Source organism: Hemibagrus wyckioides, linkage group LG12 (genome assembly GCF_019097595.1).
Source record: "Hemibagrus wyckioides isolate EC202008001 linkage group LG12, SWU_Hwy_1.0, whole genome shotgun sequence".
Taxonomy (NCBI): Eukaryota; Metazoa; Chordata; class Actinopteri; order Siluriformes; family Bagridae; genus Hemibagrus; species Hemibagrus wyckioides.
In genome coordinates this window covers 3,641,761-3,664,792 of record NC_080721.1, presented here as the reverse complement: position 1 = coordinate 3,664,792, position 23,032 = coordinate 3,641,761, and the positions used below count along the sequence as shown (strand labels likewise).

General features: G+C 40.6%; 1 protein-coding gene across 5 annotated transcripts; it reads left to right on the top strand.

Moving 5' to 3' along the window:
- The first annotated feature begins 1,364 nt into the window (after positions 1-1,364).
- Positions 1,365-22,667, top strand: tbc1d5 (TBC1 domain family, member 5). Of its 5 annotated transcripts, XM_058404902.1 has the most exons (24): positions 1,369-1,625; positions 2,419-2,455; positions 10,892-10,947; positions 11,091-11,190; positions 12,210-12,255; positions 12,371-12,479; positions 12,597-12,686; positions 12,789-12,863; positions 12,939-13,006; positions 13,613-13,715; positions 13,833-13,921; positions 14,112-14,162; positions 14,254-14,323; positions 14,413-14,585; positions 15,467-15,609; positions 16,024-16,130; positions 17,281-17,366; positions 17,535-17,800; positions 18,262-18,324; positions 20,204-20,412; positions 20,608-20,704; positions 20,790-20,869; positions 20,989-21,237; positions 21,649-22,667. In XM_058404902.1, exons 4-24 carry the CDS (start codon positions 11,094-11,096, stop codon positions 21,874-21,876), a joined length of 2,499 nt encoding a protein of 832 aa, XP_058260885.1. In that variant the 5' UTR covers positions 1,369-1,625; positions 2,419-2,455; positions 10,892-10,947; positions 11,091-11,093; the 3' UTR covers positions 21,877-22,667. The 5 variants fall into 5 exon arrangements, with proteins under 5 accessions (XP_058260888.1, XP_058260887.1, XP_058260885.1 ...); XM_058404905.1 differs by lacking the exon at positions 2,419-2,455 and having other exon boundaries at positions 1,365-1,625; positions 20,989-21,208; positions 21,649-21,791; XM_058404901.1 differs by lacking the exon at positions 2,419-2,455.
- Positions 22,668-23,032: the final 365 nt, after the last annotated feature.

Sequence of the window (23,032 nt, the reverse complement as noted above, 5' to 3'; positions counted from 1 at the left end):
GGAACAATTATAATTAGCTTTAATTAGCTGACTAATAATATGTGTTCAGTTATGTAAAATAAAAAACAAAGTTGTGGTAGAAAGTCATTACAGATGTTTGGTCAGTGCTAGGAGCTTAAATAAGAATCCTGTGCTTGTGATATTGACAATTCAATTAGATTTCTGAAAAAACAAACAAACAAACAAACAAAACAACTCTCTGGAGTTAGTGGTGTAAAGGGTAAAGGGATGTTGTAACCGGGAATCGAAAGAAAAGGCAAATGTCTCTAACGCCCTCTAGTGGCTATCTTCAGTACAGTTTTTAACCCCACCCTTTCCCATGTTAGTGAATGAAACAGGCGGGACAAATATTTGGGAATAATTCCTATTAATCACAAGTTCTGTTGACCCTAATATCTCAGTTAAGGTTTTTTTTTATGATTAATAATTTATATAAAAGTCATTTGAAGGTCAAAAACATCTGGTGTTGAGTGATGCTGACTGATGTTTGCCAGGTGTTTACGTTCTCTAGCTAAACTTACATCATTTTATTTCAGATGAATGTCAACTAGCTAGCACACAGGAGCTCAGTCTGTCATGACAAACAATAAAATCACTGAACCTGTGACAATTATGCAAATGATCTGCCCCCTGACATCTCACTTCAGCTAATATCAGTGAAGGTACGAGTGTCCATCGATAATGCTGGCAGGGGGAGAGGAGGAGCCACTGTCCACCTAGCCATATCTACTGGTGTTTCTTCTGTTTAATACACTAGCTTGTATTTAATATGGAATCTATCTATCTATCTATCTATCTATCTATCTATCTATCTATCTATCTATCTATCTGTCTTGTACTGCGCATGCGTAGTACAAATCTGACACGGGGCGCGGATAGAGTTGTCGCTACTACTACGATTTGTACTGCGCATGTGCGAAATTGCTGCCAAAAACTCCACAGTATTCTGTCAGTAAACGAAACAAAACAAACAAACAAATGAATAAAAATAAATAAATTTAAAAATAAACTAAAAAAGTAAGTAAATAAACAAATGAATACACAAATAAATAAATAAATAAATAAATAAATAAATAAATAAATAAAAATGACATAAAAACATTAAATTGCGAGCATCCTTTGTTTTTGGCAGCTTCTCTGTTACAGGAAGTCGACAAAGAGTTCATATAAATTCTGATATCTTTAAGAAAGTGAGAGAGAGAGAGAGAGAGAGAGAGAGAGAGAACACATTATAACATTATATTATTAGTAGTATTAGAACTGCCACTACTCAAGGCGATTTGCTCTGCGCATGCGCGGAACCTCGGGTTCGTGTCCTGCGCATGCGCGAAACTTGCTGCCATCCTAACGCTATAATGTTAGCAGTATTGTAGCGACAGTATTACAAGTATCGTCATACTTCAGACAAGGAGTAGACGCGTTTAATACAAAACCCGGATCGAGTAGTGACAAGGCTCTCTTTTATTCTGAAAAAAATAAAATAAAAAATTCAACGTCTCTGGCAGTGTCACCTCGACTTCCGGTCTCGTGTCACGTGTGCGCGCAGCACTTCCTCCTGTACTGAGTCCCGCTCCTGTGTTTACATGCAGCCTGCAGAATGGAAAGACCTGCATGAAGGTTTGCAGGTAAAACTCTTGAAATCATGGTGTGTGTGTGTCCTAGATGCTGTAGGAATAACACAGATATTGGTGTCATGGCGTGTGTGTATGTGTGTGAGACACAGCTAATATTCGACCTGTTTAACACCGTGATTAAAGCGCACGGTTCGGTAATGAGACTCAGGTGATATGTTTATTACTTAAACACTGCCTTTATGTGGTGTTTATTATTATTTTATATATATATATATATATATATATATATATATATATATATATATATATATATTTCGTCTTTAACAAAGGTTAAAGCGCGCATAGTCATAAAGGCGTCATTGTGTTCACTTCAGAGCTCTAATCTGTGATATAAGAGTCAAAGAAATTCATTTCCTCATCCACTTCACACTGCGACATGATTCTAGAGTGATCTTAGCACGAAGATCTTTACATCCTAACATCCTTCCGTATTCATCAGTTTGGGTGTATTTGTAATGGTGTTGCCTTTGAGATTTGGTGATTTCTTGGTGACGTAAGAGTTTTGGGGTCACGTGACCCACCTCTTGACACGCCCACAAAAAATCAAGCAAGAAAAAAATGTCAGGTGTGGTGGTGGTGTTTATTTGTGATTCGTCTCTTCTCTCAGTGGAATGTAGAAACAAGCTCCTGCTGAAATGCATTTAAAATATCTGGCACACAGACTGAATTACCTCTGGATTTGTGATCAGATCTCAGAATAGTCTGTGTGTGTGTGTGAGACATAAAGATTTTATCAGCTCCCAGATATTATACAGTAATCTCCGTCTCTGCTGGAATTCCTCAGGGTCATGTGATGGCCGCTCTGTAACCCGCTGATGAAGGTAAGACATGTTAGTTTATTTAACTCCCAGTCTGGGGTCTAAACAGGAGCTGGTTGGTTAAGGTTGTTGTTTTGTTGCTTGTCTTCCGGGACGTTTATTTCTGCAGCACGCTGTTTTCTCAGTTCCTTCTTTCTCATCTACAAGCAGAGCAACGTGAACTCTGAAGACCCAGTGTGACGAGAACTGAAACGCATGGCCTACAGCACCTGCTTTAAGTTTGGGATGAAATGAAGCGCAGTGATACGGTCATGTGGGAAAGAAAATGCGTCTTTCTTTTTTAACAACGTCTATAAACGAGTCTCAGGTGACGAGAAAAAATAAGTACCTGATCCTTCAGGAAAATAGAAGCATCTTTAATAACAATAACTTGAATTAAATGCTTTCTGAAAGAGTACATAGTGAGCTTATAACAGATCTATAAAAATTCTATAGTATAAATAGCAGTGAGTTTCAGTATGGATTAGTGCTTATTACTTATTAATTGTATTTAATATATAATAAACATATTATTTTATTATGTTGTATATTTCAGGATAATAATATTTATCATGTAAGCTGTACCAGCATGAGAATATTTTTAAAAGCTTGTAGAAATCCAAATGAACACGCAGTGACTGTGTTTACATATTTATTTATTTATTTATTTATTTATTACGTTAAATTCATTTATTTACCATTTTTTTGTTCATACAACATCTGCTCGCTGTCTCACTAATCTAAAATAATGATGCTAACTGTGTGTTTCTTGATGAGTAATGTGTGTGAAATCGATCTTTTGGTGTTGACTGCCTGGAATCGGTGGATCAGTGAATTGGTGGATCTGAGAATCTGTGAATTGGTGAATTAGTGAGTATCACTAATCAGTAAATCGGTGAATAGGTAAATCTGTGAATCAGTGAATTGGTGGATCTGAGAATCAGTACATCTGTGAATCAGTGAGTAGGTGAATCTGTGAATTGATTGATCAGTGAATCGGTGGATCTGAGAATCGGTGGATCACTGAATTGGTGAATTGCTGGATTTGAGAATCAGTGAATTGGTGGATCAGTGAATTGGTGGCTCTGAGAATCTGTGAATCAGTACATTGGTGAATCAATGCATTGTTGAATAGGTGGATCTGTGAATCGATAGATCTGTGGATCAGTGAATTGGTGGATCTGAGAATCTGTGGATCTGAGAATCTGTGGATCTGAGAATCTGTGGATCAGTAAATTGGTGAATCTGGAGTAGGTGAAGCAGTGAATAGGTGAATCGGGGGATCTGTGAATCGGTGGATCAGAGAATCAGTAAATCAGTGAGTAGGTGAATCAGTGAATCGATGAATCTGTGATTCAGTACATCTGTGGATAAGTACATCGGTGGATCTGAGAATCGGTGTATTTGAGAGTCTGTGAATTGGTGAATCACTGAATTCGGTGGATCAGTGAGTTGGTGAATCTGTGAATCAGTGAATCGACTCAACTAAATGCAGGTTGGAGACTTTATATAAACCCCGGCAGCTCTGCTGGTGTGACTCAGGGCAGCATGGGGCTTTTTTTATCTCCCATTTTACTGTTTGTCAGCTTGTTGTGCTGTGAAAGTCCGGGGCAGCTCAGACACGGTGTTGAATCCTGTGTCCACTTCTGTCACTGCACTGATTTATTTAACTTGGAAATGCTTAAAGCAGCCAAGAGACTTTGCTCTCTTTCTCTCTCTCTCTCTGTCTCTCTCCCTCCCTCCCTCCCTCTCTCTCTCTCTCTCTCTCTCTCTCTGTGTGTGCGTGTGTGAAAGAGAGAGAGAGATTAGCACTGGCTAGTACGCGCGTGTGTAGCTCATGTGAAAGACTGCTTATGGGAAGTATTTTCTTTAATCCCTATAGCCTTCTGCTTTAAAAACTCCTTCTAGCAAAAATGTTATGATGTATAACCCAGATTCTTTTTCTTATGCAGTCTGTTGAATCACGCGTTGATAAAATATACAACGTTAAAGTACTCTGTGTTGTTACAGAGCATGTGATTCGTGATGAGGTTTAAACATCGTGAATAGAGAGGTAAAGCACACTGAAGAAAGTGTGTGTGTGTTTATGATGTGTCTGGTACCTGGGTGTAAAAATTACAGCCTTTTAAAGATCCAATCTGCCGTCCAACCAACCAGTAGTGTCACATGTCACTTGAAAATCTGCCAACATGACCTCCTGCTTTTTAAAGAGCAAACGCAGCAGGAAAAGAGTAGTTCTAGAGGTAAATAAGGTTCACGTTAATATCCTAACCAAATATCTTATTTAATTTCTGCCGTTTTTTGAAAATGTGAAAGGACCCCAGACTCCACAGTTTTGCGCTCCACATGAATTTTTCATACCCTTTCAGGAGTAAAGCTACTGAAGAGCTTCACATTTATACTGATTTTATGTTCGTTTATCATCATCACCATACATCTCAGCTCAGTCACAGAGGATCTGGAGCCTGTTCCTGGAATGAGGCGTTACTACACTTGGGATGAGAACCTGAGAGCATCACACACATGTTCACCCACGTTACCATGAGCTCAGGGTCGCACTGGAGGTGGTCTGTTTGCGTTAATTGTATATACACCGATCAGGTATAACATTGTGAGCAGTGAGAGGTGAAGTGAATAAGGCTGATGATCTCCTCATCATGGCACCTGTTAGTAGGTGGGATATATTAGGCAGCAAGTCCTCAAAGTTGATGTGTTAGAAGCAGGAAAAATGGACAAGCGTAAGGATTTGAGTGAGTTTGACCAAAATGGCCAAATTGTGATGGATAGACCACTGGATCAGAGCATCTCCAAAACTGCAGCTCTTGTGGGGTGTTCCCGGTCTGCAGTGGTCAGTATCTATCAAAAGTATCATTTAAGCCCATGGAGGCCCCACCTCACAACTTGCAGGACTTAAAGGATCTGCTGCTAACATCTTGGTGCCAGATACCACAGCACACACTTTCAGGGATATAGTGGAGTCCATGCCTCGATGGGTCAAGGCTGTTTTGACAGCAAAAAGGGGGACCAACACAATTTTAGGCAGGATCACGGATCATCTGGTTCTTATTCACACTGGAGGAGCTCTTTAAATGTGTAATTAATGTGGTTATATTATTACATATGCATAGTGACCAAGTTCCCCTATTCTGCTGTGAAGGGAACAGTGAAATTGCGTGTGTGTGTGGCTTTGAGTGAACTGTGATGACGCACACCTCATGTTGTTCCTATGTATCGAGATGATCTTTACACACGAGCAGTCTGAGATAACTCTAAGCCTTCTATTGTCTACGAAATTATTGAATTAATGACATTATTTTCTTTATATATTTATTCATTTTCTATTAATTCAATTATTTGAGGTTAAACAGCCGTGTAATAAAAGGTGCTTGTTTTTTTAATCTGTGTTCGGTGTATGTAGAATGGTATATTTGGTTTTATTATAAACTGATAATAAGATACAATATATAAATATACCTCCATTTAAGCGTCCATTTTTCAGTCACTAAGTTGTTGTTGTTGCAGTGTTGTGTATTGTGTAATAATTATGTGAAGGTCACTTTTATGGTAAAGGTCTTATTTATAGACACAGTAACAGGGTCACTGGACAGTGTTGACCTCAGCAGCGAAGTGTCTGGGCAAAATAAAGTGTTTTCTTTGTTACTGAATTACTTTTCTGTCCTTATGAAACTCCATACACTGTGCTGTACTTACACAAATCCCTCCTATCAGAAAGATGGCTCATATAGTGTGTCTCTGTTGTGTAACAGTGTGATGTTAGTGTGTTACAGTGTTGAGGTGTGACAGTGTGTTACAGTGTTGAGGTGTGACAGTGTTAGTGTGTGACAGTGTGATGAGGTGTGACAGTGTTACAGTATATTACAGTGTGTGACAGTGTGATGTTCGTGTGTTACAGTGTATTACAGTGTTGAGGTGTTACAGTATATTACAGTGTGTGATGTTCGTGTGTTAGTGTATTACAGTGTTGAGGTGTTACAGTATATTACAGTGTGTGATGTTCGTGTGTTAGTGTATTACAGTGTTGAGGTGTTACAGTATATTACAGTGTGTGATGTTCGTGTGTTAGTGTATTACAGTGTTGAGGTGTTACAGTATATTACAGTGTGTGATGTTCGTGTGTTAGTGTATTACAGTGTTGAGGTGTTACAGTATATTACAGTGTGTGATGTTCGTGTGTTAGTGTATTACAGTGTTGAGGTGTTACAGTATATTACAGTGTGTGATGTTCGTGTGTTAGTGTATTACAGTGTTGAGGTGTTACAGTATATTACAGTGTGTGATGTTCGTGTGTTAGTGTATTACAGTGTTGAGGTGTTACAGTATATTACAGTGTGTGATGTTCGTGTGTTAGTGTATTACAGTGTTGAGGTATTACAGTATATTACAGTGTGTGATGTTCGTGTGTTAGTGTATTACAGTGTTGAGGTGTTACAGTATATTACAGTGTGTGATGTTCGTGTGTTAGTGTATTACAGTGTTGAGGTATTACAGTATATTACAGTGTGTGATGTTCGTGTGTTCGTGTATTACAGTGTTGAGGTATTACAGTATATTACAGTGTGTGATGTTCGTGTGTTCGTGTATTACAGTGTTGAGGTATTACAGTATATTACAGTGTGTGATGTTCGTGTATTACAGTGTTGAGGTGTTACAGTATATTACAGTGTGTGATGTTCGTGTGTTACAGTGTTGAGGTGTTACAGTATATTACAGTGTGTGATGTTCGTGTGTTACAGTGTTGAGGTGTTACAGTATATTACAGTGTGTGATGTTCGTGTGTTAGTGTATTACAGTGTTGAGGTGTTACAGTATATTACAGTGTGTGATGTTCGTGTGTTAGTGTATTACAGTGTTGAGGTGTTACAGTATATTACAGTGTGTGATGTTCGTGTATTACAGTGTTGAGGTGTTACAGTATATTACAGTGTGTGATGTTTGTGTGTTACAGTGTGTTACAGTGTTGAGGTGTTACAGTATATTACAGTGTGTGATGTTCGTGTGTTACAGTGTATTACAGTGTTGAGGTGTTACAGTATATTACAGTGTGTGATGTTCGTGTGTTACAGTGTATTACAGTGTTGAGGTGTTACAGTATATTACAGTGTGTGATGTTCGTGTGTTACAGTGTATTACAGTGTTGAGGTGTTACAGTATATTACAGTGTGTGACAGTGTGTTGAGGTGTGACAATGTGTTAGTGTGTGAGTGTGTGACAGTGTGTTACAGTATGTTACAGTGTGTTACAGTATATTGCAGTGTGTTACAGTGTGTGACTGTGTGTTACAGTATATTAGTGTGTGACCGTGTGTTACAGTATATTACAGTGTGTTACAGTGCGTGACCGTGTTACAGTATATTACAGTGTGTTACAGTGCGTGACTGTGTGTTACAGTATATTACAGTGTGTTACAGTATATTACAGTGTGTTACAGTGTGTGACCGTGTGTTACAGTATATTACAGTGTGTTACAGTGTGTGACTGTGTGTTACAGTATATTAGTGTGTGACCGTGTGTTACAGTATATTACAGTGTGTTACAGTGCGTGACCGTGTTACAGTATATTACAGTGTGTTACAGTGCGTGACTGTGTGTTACAGTATATTACAGTGTGTTACAGTATATTACAGTGTGTTACAGTGTGTGACCGTGTGTTACAGTATATTACAGTGTGTTACAGTGTGTGACTGTGTGTTACAGTATATTAGTGTGTGACCGTGTGTTACAGTATATTACAGTGTGTTACAGTGCGTGACCGTGTGTTACAGTATATTACAGTGTGTTACAGTGTGTGACTGTGTGTTACAGTATATTAGTGTGTTACAGTGCGTGACTGTGTGTTACAGTATATTACAGTGTGTTACAGTGCGTGACTGTGTGTTACAGTATATTACAGTGTGTTACAGTGTGTGACCGTGTGTTACAGTATATTACAGTGTGTTACAGTGTGTGACCGTGTGTTACAGTATATTACAGTGTGTTACAGTGCGTGACCGTGTGTTACAGTATATTACAGTGTGTTAGTGTGTGACTGTGTGTTACAGTATATTACAGTGTGTTACAGTGCGTGACTGTGTGTTACAGTATATTACAGTGTGTTACAGTGCGTGACCGTGTGTTACAGTATATTACAGTGTGTTACAGTGTGTGACCGTGTGTTACAGTATATTACAGTGTGTTACAGTGTGTGACTGTGTGTTACAGTATATTAGTGTGTGACCGTGTGTTACAGTATATTACAGTGTGTTACAGTGCGTGACCGTGTGTTACAGTATATTAGTGTGTTACAGTGTGTGACTGTGTGTTACAGTATATTAGTGTGTTACAGTGCGTGACTGTGTGTTACAGTATATTACAGTGTGTTACAGTGCGTGACCGTGTGTTACAGTATATTACAGTGTGTTACAGTGCGTGACTGTGTGTTACAGTATATTACAGTGTGTTACAGTGCGTGACCGTGTGTTACAGTATATTACAGTGTGTTACAGTGCGTGACCGTGTGTTACAGTATATTACAGTGTGTTACAGTGTGTGACTGTGTGTTACAGTATATTACAGTGTGTGACCGTGTGTTACAGTATATTACAGTGTGTTACAGTGTGTGACTGTGTGTTACAGTATATTACAGTGTGTGACTGTGTGTTACAGTATATTACAGTGTGTTACAGTGCGTGACCGTGTGTTACAGTATATTACAGTGTGTTACAGTGTGTGACTGTGTGTTACAGTATATTACAGTGTGTGACCGTGTGTTACAGTATATTACAGTGTGTTACAGTGTGTGACTGTGTGTTACAGTATATTACAGTGTGTGACTGTGTGTTACAGTATATTACAGTGTGTTACAGTGCGTGACCGTGTGTTACAGTATATTACAGTGTGTTACAGTGTGTGACTGTGTGTTACAGTATATTACAGTGTGTTAGTGTGTGACTGTGTGTTACAGTATATTACAGTGTGTTACAGTGCGTGACCGTGTGTTACAGTATATTACAGTGTGTTACAGTGCGTGACCGTGTGTTACAGTATATTACAGTGTGTTAGTGTGTGACTGTGTGTTACAGTATATTACAGTGTGTTACAGTGTGTGACTGTGTGTTACAGTATATTACAGTGTGTTACAGTGCGTGACTGTGTGTTACAGTATATTACAGTGCGTGACTGTGTGTTACAGTATATTACAGTGTGTGACTGTGTGTTACAGTATATTACAGTGTGTTACAGTGCGTGACTGTGTGTTACAGTATATTACAGTGTGTTAGTGTGTGACTGTGTGTTACAGTATATTACAGTGTGTGACTGTGTGTTACAGTATATTACAGTGTGTGACTGTGTTACAGTATATTACAGTGTGTTACAGTGCGTGACTGTGTGTTACAGTATATTACAGTGTGTTAGTGTGTGACTGTGTGTTACAGTATATTACAGTGTGTTACAGTGTGTGACTGTGTGTTACAGTATATTAGTGTGTTACAGTGCGTGACTGTGTGTTACAGTATATTACAGTGCGTGACTGTGTTACAGTATATTACAGTGTGTTAGTGTGTGACTGTGTGTTACAGTATATTACAGTGTGTGACTGTGTGTTACAGTATATTACAGTGTGTTACAGTGCGTGACTGTGTTACAGTATATTAGTGCGTGACTGTGTGTTACAGTATATTACAGTGTGTTAGTGTGTGACTGTGTTACAGTATATTACAGTGTGTTAGTGTGTGACTGTGTTACAGTATATTACAGTGTGTTAGTGTGTGACCGTGTGTTACAGTGTGTTAGTGCGTGACCGTGTGTTAGTGTGTTAGTGCGTGACCGTGTGTTACAGTATATTACAGTGTGTTACAGTGTTTGACTGTGTGTTACAGTATATTACAGTGTGTTACAGTGCGTGACCGTGTGTTACAGTATATTAGTGTGTGACTGTGTGTCTCAGTGTGTTTCAGTGTGTGACTGTGTGTTTCAGTGTGTGACTGTGTGTTTCAGTGTATGTTACAGTGTGTCTCAGTGTGTCACAGTGTGTGTCTCAGTGTTTAACAGTGTGTGTTACAGAGCGTCTCAGTGTGTATAGGACACTATAATGAGAGTTTTCTGTATTAATGTTGGTGGATGTTTGTTGTTCTGGATGAATAATACCGTCCTGGTGTTATGAACAGAGGGAACAGAGCTGTTCTGATGTCAGACTCGTATTAAACCTTTCAGACGCTCTAGAGCTTGAAGCAGGATTAGCATGTGTGGCTCAGCTCTACTATATAAAGGTGTTAGTAATGAATGAAATGGACTTCCTGTCCAAATCTGATCCAGTTTTATTTAGAAACATGGTCCAGCTTTTAGTGACCCTGCTCTCAGGTGGAAGATGTGTGCTTGTCTTTACAAACTTATAAGGGTATGAAAGTCTACGGATTGATTTCCGACACTATTTTTTAATGTTTTGTTGTTTCTTGTTCTCAGATTAAACACTGACAGGACTGTGATCTACGCTGTGGTCAGATCTCTGCCGAGCTGGAGTGAGTACTTTATTATTATGATGAAGATTAAGATCATTTATACCTTAGTACCAAACAACAAGTTTTGGGCAAAAATCTTCTGTTGTGGTGCTTTCTACAAGTGTCTCGTTGTGAGTGACCTGTCCATCTGTGATCTTTGACAGGTCATGCAGCACCCAAGCTTTGAACCCAGACACCCGCTGCAGATAGAAGAGCAGGAAACCGGTTATGACCCTCTGCACAACTATAATCAAAACATCCCCCGTGAGTAAAAGAACGCTGTGGGTCAGATCATCTCAGTAGTGGTCATTTCATCCTCACTTCTAGGCAGATGTAACTTGTTTAACGTAGTGTGACGGCTTTTAGTAGACAAAATAAACCTGACCTTTGATTCCACTTATTTTTATTTCGAGCTTAGTTTCCTCTCACACAGTCTTTCTTTCAGTTTATAAGAATATTATATTGGACTAGTTTTATAATGGAAGGTAGATTAATGTAATTAGTGACAAATGTTTTGGGACACCCCTCCAAATCACTGAATTCAGGGGTTGGACTCGGCTCCTTAGTTCCAGTGAAAGGAACTCTTAATGCTTCAAGACATTTTGGACAATTTCATGCTTTGTGGTAACAGTTTGGGGATGACCCCTTCCTGTTCCAACATGACTGCACACCAGTGCACAAAGCGAGGTCCATAAAGACATGGATGAGTGAGTTTGGTGTGGAGGAACTTGACTGGCCTGCACAGAGTCCTGACCTCAACCTGATAGAACACCTTTGGGATGAATTAGAACGGAGACTGTGAGCCAGGGCAAAACTGGGACGTCTGCCTTTACATGCACATGAATGTAATATGGAGTTGTCCTGTCCTTTTGCAGCTATAACAGCTTCAACTCTTCTGGTAAGGCTTTCCGCAAGGTTTAGGAGTGTGTTTATAGGAAATTTTTGACCGTTCCTCTAGAAGCACATTTGTGAGGTCAGGCACTGATGGAAGAGAAGGTCTGGCTCAGAGTCTCCGCTCTAATTCATCCCAAAGGTGTTCTATAGGGTTGAGGTCAGGACTCTATGAAGTTCCTCAACACCAAACTCACTTACATCCTCTATCACAACTAAACCAAAACAAACATTTTGCTCTCAGTACTCAGCTGTCCATGTGCTGTCCATGTCCATGTGTGTCAAATGCTAATTATGTGTAAAAAAAAAAAAAATAGGAGTAATGTTCTGGAAAGGTTCTGTGTTTCTCGTCTTCTAACCTTTTCCTCTAAATTTCTTTTCCTTTTTATAAGGAGACGTTCCAAACAGTGTTGCTGAGTCGACCTTTCAGTCCTACAGGTCTTTAACTGTTAGCATTATTACATATTTACTAGCATAAAAATCATTTACATTTAGTTTTATAATAGTGTGTGTATGTGTGCGTGTGTGGTGTTATATCTTTATCACTGTTTAGAAAAGAGTGGGATGACTTGTTCCAGAACAGTAATTATCTGGCCCGGATCAGGCAGGCAGGCATTAACGGTCAGTTAAGGAGCAGCCGGTTTCGCAGTATATGCTGGAAGGTATGAAGCTGCATGAGCAGTGATGCTGTAATGCACCATATAATGCACCGTAAAGTGGTGATCATATGAATGTGTGTGTGACTCGCATGCCCTGGATTAATCAGTGTGGTGTTTTAGCTCTACTTAGATATCCTGCCTGAGGATAAGAGCCAGTGGATCAAAAAGACCAAGGAGCATCGACATGAATATGAGCAGATCAAAGAGAGGGTGAGTGTGTGCACACGTGAACATGTGTGATCCTTCATGACACTGAAGCTGTATCTGAAACCGTATCTTTCCTTCCTTCCTTCCTTCCTTCCTTCCTTCCAGCACATCACAAACCCACGCAAAGCTGCAGGCCAGCAGGACCTGGTGGTCAACAACCCGCTGTCTCAGGATGAGGGGGTGAGACACATTTCTAGCTGAGTTTTTCCCAAATGGAAGCCTATGGATTAAACACCATGTTTATTCTTTTTCCAGAGTCTGTGGAACAAGTTCTTCCAGGATAAAGAGTTGAGGGGAATGATCAAGCAGGACGTGCTGAGAACGTAAGCGTGTGAAGCAGTAACTCTCCCACACACTCACTCATGGACTCTGTTTTTTAAATAAATCCTGGACAGTACAGAACAGTGCAGGTTTAGGTTTATGCACAGACCTCTTTGTGAAAGTTTCGAGCAGTTTCCTTCTACCTGCTCAAGCAGCACCTCAAGCCATCAGTTCAATCTGCATGCTGCAGCATTTTAGGAAGAAACATGTCAGTTCCTGAAGTGTGACGTCATGAAGCCATGTTCTGGCAAGTTCACAGACGTTTGGTGTTCAGCTTAAATCTGCATTACGGAAGAAGCAGAATGTTGTAGAACCATACTAAAGTAGGCTAATACAATATACATATACACTGCTCAGGCATAACATTATGACCACCTGTTTAATATTGCGTTGCTGTGACACCAAGATGTTAGCAGCAGCGTCCTCTAAGTTGTGAGGTGGAGGCTCCATGGGCTTAAAGGATACTTACAGGATACTTTTGATAGATACTGACCACTGCAGACTGGGAACACCCCTCAAGATTTATTGAAATGCCTTGAAAATAATGTTAAATTTTAATAATACTAGGGCAGTTTATTAAGCAGTGTCCTTTTTTTGAATCTGTCCAGGTTTCCAGAGATGCGGTATTTCCAGGAGGAGGGTGTACGGACTAAACTGACCGATATTCTCTTCTGCTATGCTCGAGAAAATGAGCAGTTACTCTATAAGCAGGTGCTGTGATTCACGCATGGTGTCCGCTGAAGTCCTGTCCTCTTACATCTATATAATTTTTTTTTGTTTTTATTTGTTTTCTAACTTTCTGACTTAATTATTCCTCTATCTGTTCAGGGTATGCATGAGTTGTTGGCTCCGATAGTATTTGTTTTACACTCTGATCATCAGGCATTTCAACATGCCAGTGAGACCGGCACTCCCAGGTTAGTCCCGCCCACTGTGTCAAGCCACACCCTCTTCTTTAAACTCAGCGCTTCTCCAGCACTCAGCATTCACATTCCAATAATAGCAGATTTGTGGCCAGACAAGATGTTCTTCTACACGTTACACAGTTCTTTGCCCGTATATGTACCATTTGTTTATTGTAAATATATTAATTATGTTGTTTTACAGCGAGGAGATGAAAGCGTTGCTGGATCCAACGTTTCATGAGCATGACGCATAGTGAGTAACTATTTCTGTTTTGGAACAGCGTTCGGTTTGGGTTGTCGATCCATCCGTCCCTCATGAACTTTCATCTGCTTTCATTCTGCAGTGCCATGTTCTCACAGCTCATGGAAACAGCAGAGCCCTGGTTCTCCAGTTTTGAGCGGGAGGTGCGCAAGGTGTGTCCCGACCCCGCCTTTCACTTCCTCCCCCAACTCTACATGTTGTGTTGTATTGATGATGTCTGAACATTGTGTTGATGTTGCAGGGAAAAGAAGAGATGCTGACCAGCATTCCCTTTGCCAGACCCCAGGACAGCGGTCCGTCTGTGGCCATTGTGACCAAAGTAAACCGAATTCAAGACCAGCTGGTAAAAAAGCATGATATTGAACTGTACATGCACCTGAACCGCCTGGAGATCGCACCTCAGATATACGGCATGTAAGTGCACACAGTTACAGGACTCATACACACAATAGAAAACATACACTATATTGCCAAAAGTTTTGGGACGCATTGAATTCCGGTGTTCCAATCACGTCCAGGTGTATAAAATCCAGCACCTAGGCATGCAGACTGCTTCTACAAACATTTGTGAAAGAACGGGTCGCTCTCAGGAGCTCAGTGAATTCCAGCGTGGTACCGTGATAGGTTTGACACCTCTACAGGCATTCTTGTCCAACATCTGTGCCTGATGTCACAAAAGTGCTTCTACAGGAATGGTCAAAAATTCCTTAAACCTTGTGGAAAGCCTTCTCAGAAGGGCAGACGTCCCAAAACTTTTGCCAATAAAGTGTATGTGCTAATGTTTGTGTGCGCACATCAGAAAAAAAATGCATGTAATTTAGGGACTAAAGGAGTCAGTAATGTTATTCTACTAAATTTGTGTTAGTTGTAATCTGTGTGTAATGTTGTCTGTGTTTACATGTAAGCAGAATGTGTGCATTAGTCTGGAGTATGAATCTGTTAATCTAACAATCTACCAGCATTTGCTCTGAACATGGCATGAGGTATTAATTAAGTTTTGTAGCAAACCTACAGGTATTTCATGCAATAACGATTCACTACAGGAGGAAGTAGACTGGATTGTGTAAACTGTTGCAAATGCTTGTATTTTCTACATCGGTAAACTGAAAATAAACATTAATGAAGTTGAATTGCTGATATCAATGATTAATTATTATTAATAATAGAAGTATAAGAGTTCAGATCACACTAGAAATGTATTTTAATAATCAGATCTCATGCACACTAGGGAATGTGTATATTATTAGGAAATAAGGTGTTCGTATAGTAACTGACCGTGTGTGTGTGTGTTGAAGTCGCTGGGTCCGGCTGTTATTTGGCAGGGAGTTTCCTCTGCAGGACCTGCTGGTGGTGTGGGATGCACTGCTGGCGGACAGCATCACTCTGGATCTGGTGGATTATGTGTTTGTAGCCATGCTGCTTTACATCAGAGACGCATGTGAGTTTTGTGCACACATAAATCATGACGCTGACGATATTTAAATCAACATAACGAAGCAGTAGTCAGTTGGCACACTACTCTGTTGTATAAATGAAACCGGACCAGTTTCACTGTTTGCACTTCTTGTTTAGTTTCTCTGAAAGCATGTGATCAAGATCTGTACAGCGTTAAACAGTGACACTGAGATGTTCGTGTCTTCCAGCAACATTATTCGGGTTTAAATTGAAATATAGGGAAACTTCACAGCTGTATCATCCCGAGCCGGACAAGCGCTAGGTTTAAGTGTAAAGCAGAAAGGCCATATTTGTGTGCCATTTCCTGTTTAGTGGTTACACTACTCATTAAAAATTAATTGAAGAGAAAAGAACATTTAAGGTGTTTCTAATAAGCAACGCTTTGTTCTGTATTTAGTGATTGCCAGTAGCTTTCAGACGTGTCTCGGCCTCCTGATGCATTACCCACCTGTAGGAGATATTCACGCTCTTCTGCACAAAGCCCTGTTCCTGAGAGACCCAAAGGTACATGTTCTGCTGAGAATGTTTTCACTTCCTGATGGAAAGTAGGACTGATTTGAGAAGGGAGAGGACACCGAAAGACAGAGAGAGATTTACACTATATTGGCAAAAGTTTTGTGACACCCTTCCAAATCATTCAATTCAGGGGTTGGGCTCAGCCTCTTAGTTCCATTTAAAGGAACTTTTAATGCTTCAGCTTCATACCAAGACATTTTGGACAATTTCATGCTTTGTGGGAACAGTTTGGGGATGACCCCTTCCTGTTCCAACATGACTGTACACCAGTGACCAAAGCAAGGTCCATAAAGACATGGATGAGTGAGTTTGGTGTGGAGGAACTTAACTGGCCTGACCAGAGTTCTGACCTCAACCCCATAGAACACCTTTGGGATGAATTAGAACGGAGACTGTGAGCCAGACCTTCTCGTCCAACATCAGTGCCTGACCTCACAAATGCTCTTCTAGAGGAACGGTCAACAATTCCCATAAACACACCTTGTGAAGAGTTGAAGCTGTTATAGCTGCAAAGGGCAGGACGACTCCATATTACATTCATGTGCATGTAAAGGCAGACGTCCCAGTTTTGGTCTGGCTCACAGTCTCTGCTCTAATTCATCCCAAAGGTGTTCTATGGGGTTGAGGTCAGGACTCTGTGTAGGCCAGTCAAGTTCCTCCACACCAAACTCACTCATCCATGTCTTTATGGACCTTGCTTTGTGCACTGGTGTGCAGTCATGTTGGAACAGGAAGGGGTCATCCCCAAACTGTTCCCACAAAGAAACTGTCCAAAATGTCTTGGTATGAAGCTGAAGCATTCATACCAAGACCTGAATGCAATGATTTGGAGGGGTGTCCCAAAACTTGGTAATACAGTGTATGTAGCATGAGTGAACTCCGCGGATGGTGTGTAAATGCCTACGTGATAACACACACACACTATGGTTTTATTTATTTTATTTTTCAAGGACTGTGACAACTGTTATCTGCAGCTTTGGGTATTTTGTCGATTACTGCATGAGCTTAAAGTCTTGGCAGCAAGAGCAAGTTCTAGAATGTAACTCTGTTATAAAGTAAGCTGTAGAAAAGGTTGACAATGTCATTATTATTGGATACAGAACTTTTTCACCTGTTGTGACCTTTCTTTTACTTTCAGAATAATCCAAGGCCGGTCAACTATCAGTTCCAGCAGAACCTTGAGTACTACAAAAACCACGGCACTGACTTGGTGGACAGGTCACGGTAGGTTCAACATAACTACATGTTGTAGGATTATGGTAAATGACACACAATTACACAATTGCTGCACGGTTTTGCTTATAATTTAGTAAACATATGCGTCTGTGGTAATCACTTTAGGCATCCATATTTATTATTTATTGTTCTCTCTCTCTCTCTCTCTGTTTTTAGCTCTGTCAGCACCAAAGTGGCTCCTCTCAACATCAATAAGGTCTCCAGCTCTCTGCTTAGCTTTGGTAGGAAGCTCATTGCCCCCATAGGTGGTGGCGCCAGTGGTGTCTCACCACTCAACAGCGAAGTGTTGTCTTCTCCATCTCCACAGCCACCTCAGGCTTCAGCTGAGCAGCCGTCCAACACCGTGTCCTCTCGCACGCAAATCCATGTGGCACAACAGCGGCTGCTGAAATCTGAGAGCATGCCTGTACATCTTAGTAAAGGTGAAAAAACACTCCTTGCAGATTATTAGACACACACACACACTGAAATGTACACTATATGGCCAAAAGTGTGTCTGACCATCACACTATACATAGACGTTCTGCAAATTTGGAAGAAGTCAGACGTGTAGAATGTCTCTGTGCCCTTTAGCATTTCACTGGACCTTGGTGTGTGAAGGATGGACTGGAAGAACTGGAGTGTCCTGCACAGAGCTCTGACTGAACACCTTTAGAATGAACTGGAACATCAGTGTCTGATCTCACTAATGCTCTTGTATCTGAATGACCACTCATCCAACATCCCTCAGAGCAAAGTGGAGCTGATTATAACAACAATAGTGTGATGGTCAGGAGAACATTTTGGCCGTATTAGTGCACATTTATCACTGGGCAGTCATACCTCTGGTGTATATTTTGGTGTGCGCAGTGTGAACAGTAGCCTTATTCCCCATATCTGTTAGATGTAGGATCTCCTGGAGTATCTCAGATCTCTCTTCCCACCCAGATCCTATCTGACATGCCAGGTAACTCTCTTCCTCTAGCTACCATGTTGTGTTACGCCGCTGTACTTCAGTGTCTAGCTGCCTCCTTTCCTCGTGGTGTTTGCATGCATCACTGTACAGCATCGCTAAGTTGCATGTCTACCTGTATACAGGTGTTTAATAGAAGAAACTGCCTTTCAATCAAATCAAACATACAATATAAGCTGATAATAAAGTATGATTACAATAATCAGTACATTTTCTGCTCCTGTGTTGCTTTGACCTTGTGTTTGAGACTGTTGTCCTGCAGAAAGGTGTCTCCGAAGCAGGTTTTCTTGTGTACTGCTCCCTGTGTTTTGTACAATCTGTCTGTCCTTCAATTTTTACAAGATGTCCAGTTCCCTGAACTCCAGGCATGGTTTGATGTGTTCTTTTCAGCCACTCTCTCATACAGGTCAGGTGTATGATATTATCACTCCAGTCACTGAACTCCTTTAGAGTGACCGTTGACCTCACCAGTCCTCTTCCTGCTCTGCTGTGTCTGGACAGTTCCTGGGTGGTGTCATGCAGCATCCATTTCCTAATTCAGCAGTGCTGCCTGGGACATCCAAATACATGGATATTATTTTATTTTGTTCATGTTTATAATTTTATCACTACTTTTATTCTTTATATCTTTATTTTCTTAAACTAATGGAACCTGAATTAAGGGGGACTTTAGCTAGAGGTGGTGACCTTTCTATAAGTCATTTGTAAGCCACCGGTGTCCTCCTTAGGGCAGTAAATTTCACCTGTAAACCTGAAGCTTTGAGGGCATTTTGGTTTGCACTAAAACTACTAACTGGAACCGTCTGTGGAAAGGTCATTTTTAAATGCAGACCAATTTGATGACTTTTAAAGGGGGTTGAATACCTTTACAAGGCAACTACAGTGGTTCTTAAGGTGAAAATTTTATTGCGAAATAATAATAAAAATAAAAGTAAATCCAGCCACCCTGATATTCCCAATACGAAGTGTATGTAAACTGCTTACAAAGAACTGACCCAAGCCAAGCATTCCATGTCGTAGGAAGTCATGCTACCAAGCTTGGGCTAAAAATAGAACAGACCGCCCACATCACCAATGTGGCAACAAAAAACGCCCGAACAATCACCTAGCTTTTTGAAGGCAACGTTGGTATCACGGGACTGGAAAAAAATTGTGAACTCGTTTCGATTGGCTTTCCACTGACGCTAACAAGTTTTTAATTGGCCCACAGACTTACAGTTGTAAATTAGCCGGCGTTCGGTTTGGTTCGTTTATATGCCAAAAGTGCTTCGTATTGTCAGTGTAAAACGGTGCAATACTCTCCAATTTGTCTGTATGCTTAATGTTGCATGTCTTCCTCCTCAGTGTCTCTGTGTTTTGGATTATATCACAAATATACTATATGGCCAAGTGTTTTGTAGACACAATACCCAGAGTTATTCTCCTCTGCTGTTATATTTAGCTGCACTTTTCTGTGAAGGTTCTCCACTAGATGTTGGATTAGTGGTCATTCAGATACAAGAGCATTAGTGAGATCAGACTCTGATGTTGAGGAGGTCTGGGGTTTAGTCAGTGTTCCAGTTCATCCCAAAGGTGTTCAGTCAGAATCAGGGCTATGTACTGGACACTTTAGTTCTTCCACTCCAACCTTAAACTCTACACCACGTCTTCATGGAGCTCAGGGGCTTTGTGCTGGAACAGGGTTTGGACAAATGTTACAGGATACAGAGATGTGGTAACAGTTTGGGGAAGAACCTCATAATGTATTCTGGTAAAGTGTCCATATACCTTTGGTCATTTAGTGTATTTATCACCACAGTTTACCTCTGTGATATCTGATTTCTTACTTTCCGAGTTTCCCCTCATTCCACTCTAACAATTTTTTTTTTTTCAGGTCAGACCTCCAGGACGGTTAGCTCCTCACCAAGCGTTGAGAGTCTGTCAGGTGGAAGGGACCAGGCCATGTCATCCCCTCCTCTTCCTGCCTCCAAAGGGCGGGAGTCGAGCACATCATCACCACCTCTCTCAGCCACGAAGAAAGATTTGTTCTTCAACATCAGTCGTTCACGTTCTCACAGCAAATCCATAGGCAAAAAGGACCTGGTGAGCCACCGTGTTGGTGTGGACCTTCTCAAATCCACAGTCGAGCTATCGATATATTTATTAATTGAAGCAGATTTATAATCAACAGAGATGGAAAATACACAATACACTTTTACCAGACTTTGATTAACTAGAAGTCTTATCAAGAACTACTAAGTAGGTCGTGTAAAGTTCTTTGTGTCTGTGTGTCTCCAGGAAGAGTTGGAGGCCCAAGTGTCCTTACTTCAGGGGCAGATCAATGATCTGGAGGCCATGAGCAAATACTGTGCCAAGATGATGAATGTGCACATTGGTGAGTCGAACATCACACCTTCAGAATGTCATGTAGAAGGTACGACATTAAAAGTAACAGCTTTATATTTTCACATGACGAACAGGCAAGATTCAGGATGTGATTCTGCAGGAGCATCTGCAAAAAGAGGATGAGGTGCTGGTATCACTTGCTGGACTTAAGCAGGTTTGTACTAATTCATCATACACAGCACATCCTGCTTGGGACTGCCGTATACGCTCATTTTGATACACGAACTCCTCCTGAAGGTTTCACGCAGACTGAAACTCTATGCCTCTCCACAGATTAAGGACATCTTAAAAGGAGCACTGCGCTTTAATCAAAGTCAGCTGGAGGCTGAGGAGAATGAGGAGATCACAATAGCAGATGATCACTACTGCTCTACAGGCCAGGATGGATCCACAACTATGGCCAACACGGATACGGAAATTGTTCAACCAAGCCCTCAACTGGACACCAGACACCTTTCTGAGCAAGAGAAAGAAATGAAGACGACTATGCCAAGTGAGGGGGCACATACCACAGAACCACAGGTTAGAGAGGAGTATACATGTAGCGCTCACACACACGTATGTCTTCAATTATGTCTCGGGTACACTATATTGCCAAAGGTTTTGGGATGTCTGCCTTTACATGCACATGAATGCAATATGGAGTTGTCCGAACCTTTGCAGATATAACAGCTTCAACTCTTCTTCAATGATTTGGAGGGGGTGTCCCAAAACTTTTGCCAATATAGTGTATAATGAGATCACTGGTGTATAGTTACAGTAAGACCAGGCAAATTCATTAAATCCTACACATCAACAGCATCTTAGATAAACAGCTAAACACATTAAAGAAGTTTTTATAGCTTTTATAGATTATTATTATTATTTTTTCAGTATTCATGTGAGTGTTGTTAAATATTTTTTCTCTCTTTTTTTTTTTTATTACACCCCCAGACTGCTGAGACGAGGAACTGGGATGACTACATTCTGATCTCACAGGATGGGGACCTTCAGCCAGCGGAGGGTGAGATTGCTCTGCCCTTCAAGCAGGCGCGAGTTTTCGGCACGCCAGACTTTCAGGACCCTCTCATGGGAACCACCTCTGGATCATCCAGCCCAGAAGAGGGCAGCACTAACAGCAAGGACTCTGATTTTACCATCGTTAACCCGGCTGACCTCTGAAACTTAAAATCATCTGATCTTTAATCTTTGAATCGCTCTAAAACGGTTAAGATATCCTGCTGGACTTGTTGCACTTGTAAACTTAGGGCTGATTCTCACTCCTTTTAATCCCATCTCCTATCTGTCTTAACCTGGGCCTGTATTCTAAATATCTCTCTATACACCTGTATCCTGTCACCCTTTGGTTTGCACATCGGCTTTAGCCTACCTATTTAAACACGGTTTATTTGACGAATCCTTATACCACTGCGTAAACACGAATATAACTCCTTCCCTCACATGTAGCCTGACTCCTAATATCACCTCGCTCTTTATCAGTACTCTTGCTCTATCTCTATATGTTCGAATAATGACTGTGATGATGTTGATGAAGAAGAAGAGAGCAGTGGCGTACATACATACACCTTGTGTCTTAAGTAAGCCAGAAAGGGGAAACGTAATGGACGTGGACTAAATCAGTAACCTGTGCTTTCTCTTTAACATTGATTGTTTATTATCCAGTGCCTCAATACATGTCTGTTTATATCGTCCATCCTGTTCTTCTGTTCCAATGTGTTTTTCTAAATAATTTTAACAAATAGATTGCAATGTAAGATTTTGCTAAATTATGTTTTCCATCCTTTTTTTTTTTTTTTTTTTTTTAAATCCTTGATATGTGAACTGTACCTTTTTGGTTTCTTTTGTTTAAGTTCTTTCAGCCCTCAAGGTATAGCGTTGCACGTATGGGATGCTGGAATGATATTAACTCCAGAAGAATAAAAGGCTCTTGCCGTAACCCTGAGTACTTCGGATCTCTGTCTAAGGAGTGTTTTCTCAGAACTCAGAATCTTAGAAACCTTGGGATAGAAATGTCTACACAGTTTTATTGAGGACTTCATCACAATTTTCTGATCCTCCAAGGTTTCCAAAAGTGGCACGTGCTGAATCCGAAGCACTGAACTGCATGCACTTAAGCCTTTAATTTTTTTTTTTTTCCTCTTTTAGGCTTAATTGCGAATTACTCTGTTGGGATGATGATATGCATGAAATTAAATCTGTTAGAATATTGTCCAATTAAAAAACAAAATTCTGAATGGTTGTAATACTGAGGCGTCGCGTGCGTATTTTTTTTGTTTGTTTGTTTGTTTCCAATTAGTGCTCAGGTGTGGGCGTGGCC

Bases quoted from the DNA above. Each gene is read 5' to 3' on its own strand.
- tbc1d5 (XM_058404901.1), top strand. From the start codon at position 11,094: ATGCAGCACCCAAGCTTTGAACCCAGACACCCGCTGCAGATAGAAGAG. The intron at 12,256-12,370 runs GTCTTTAACTGT...ATCACTGTTTAG, and splicing joins TCGACCTTTCAGTCCTACAG to AAAAGAGTGGGATGACTTGT. The intron at 12,480-12,596 runs GTATGAAGCTGC...GTGGTGTTTTAG, and splicing joins TTCGCAGTATATGCTGGAAG to CTCTACTTAGATATCCTGCC.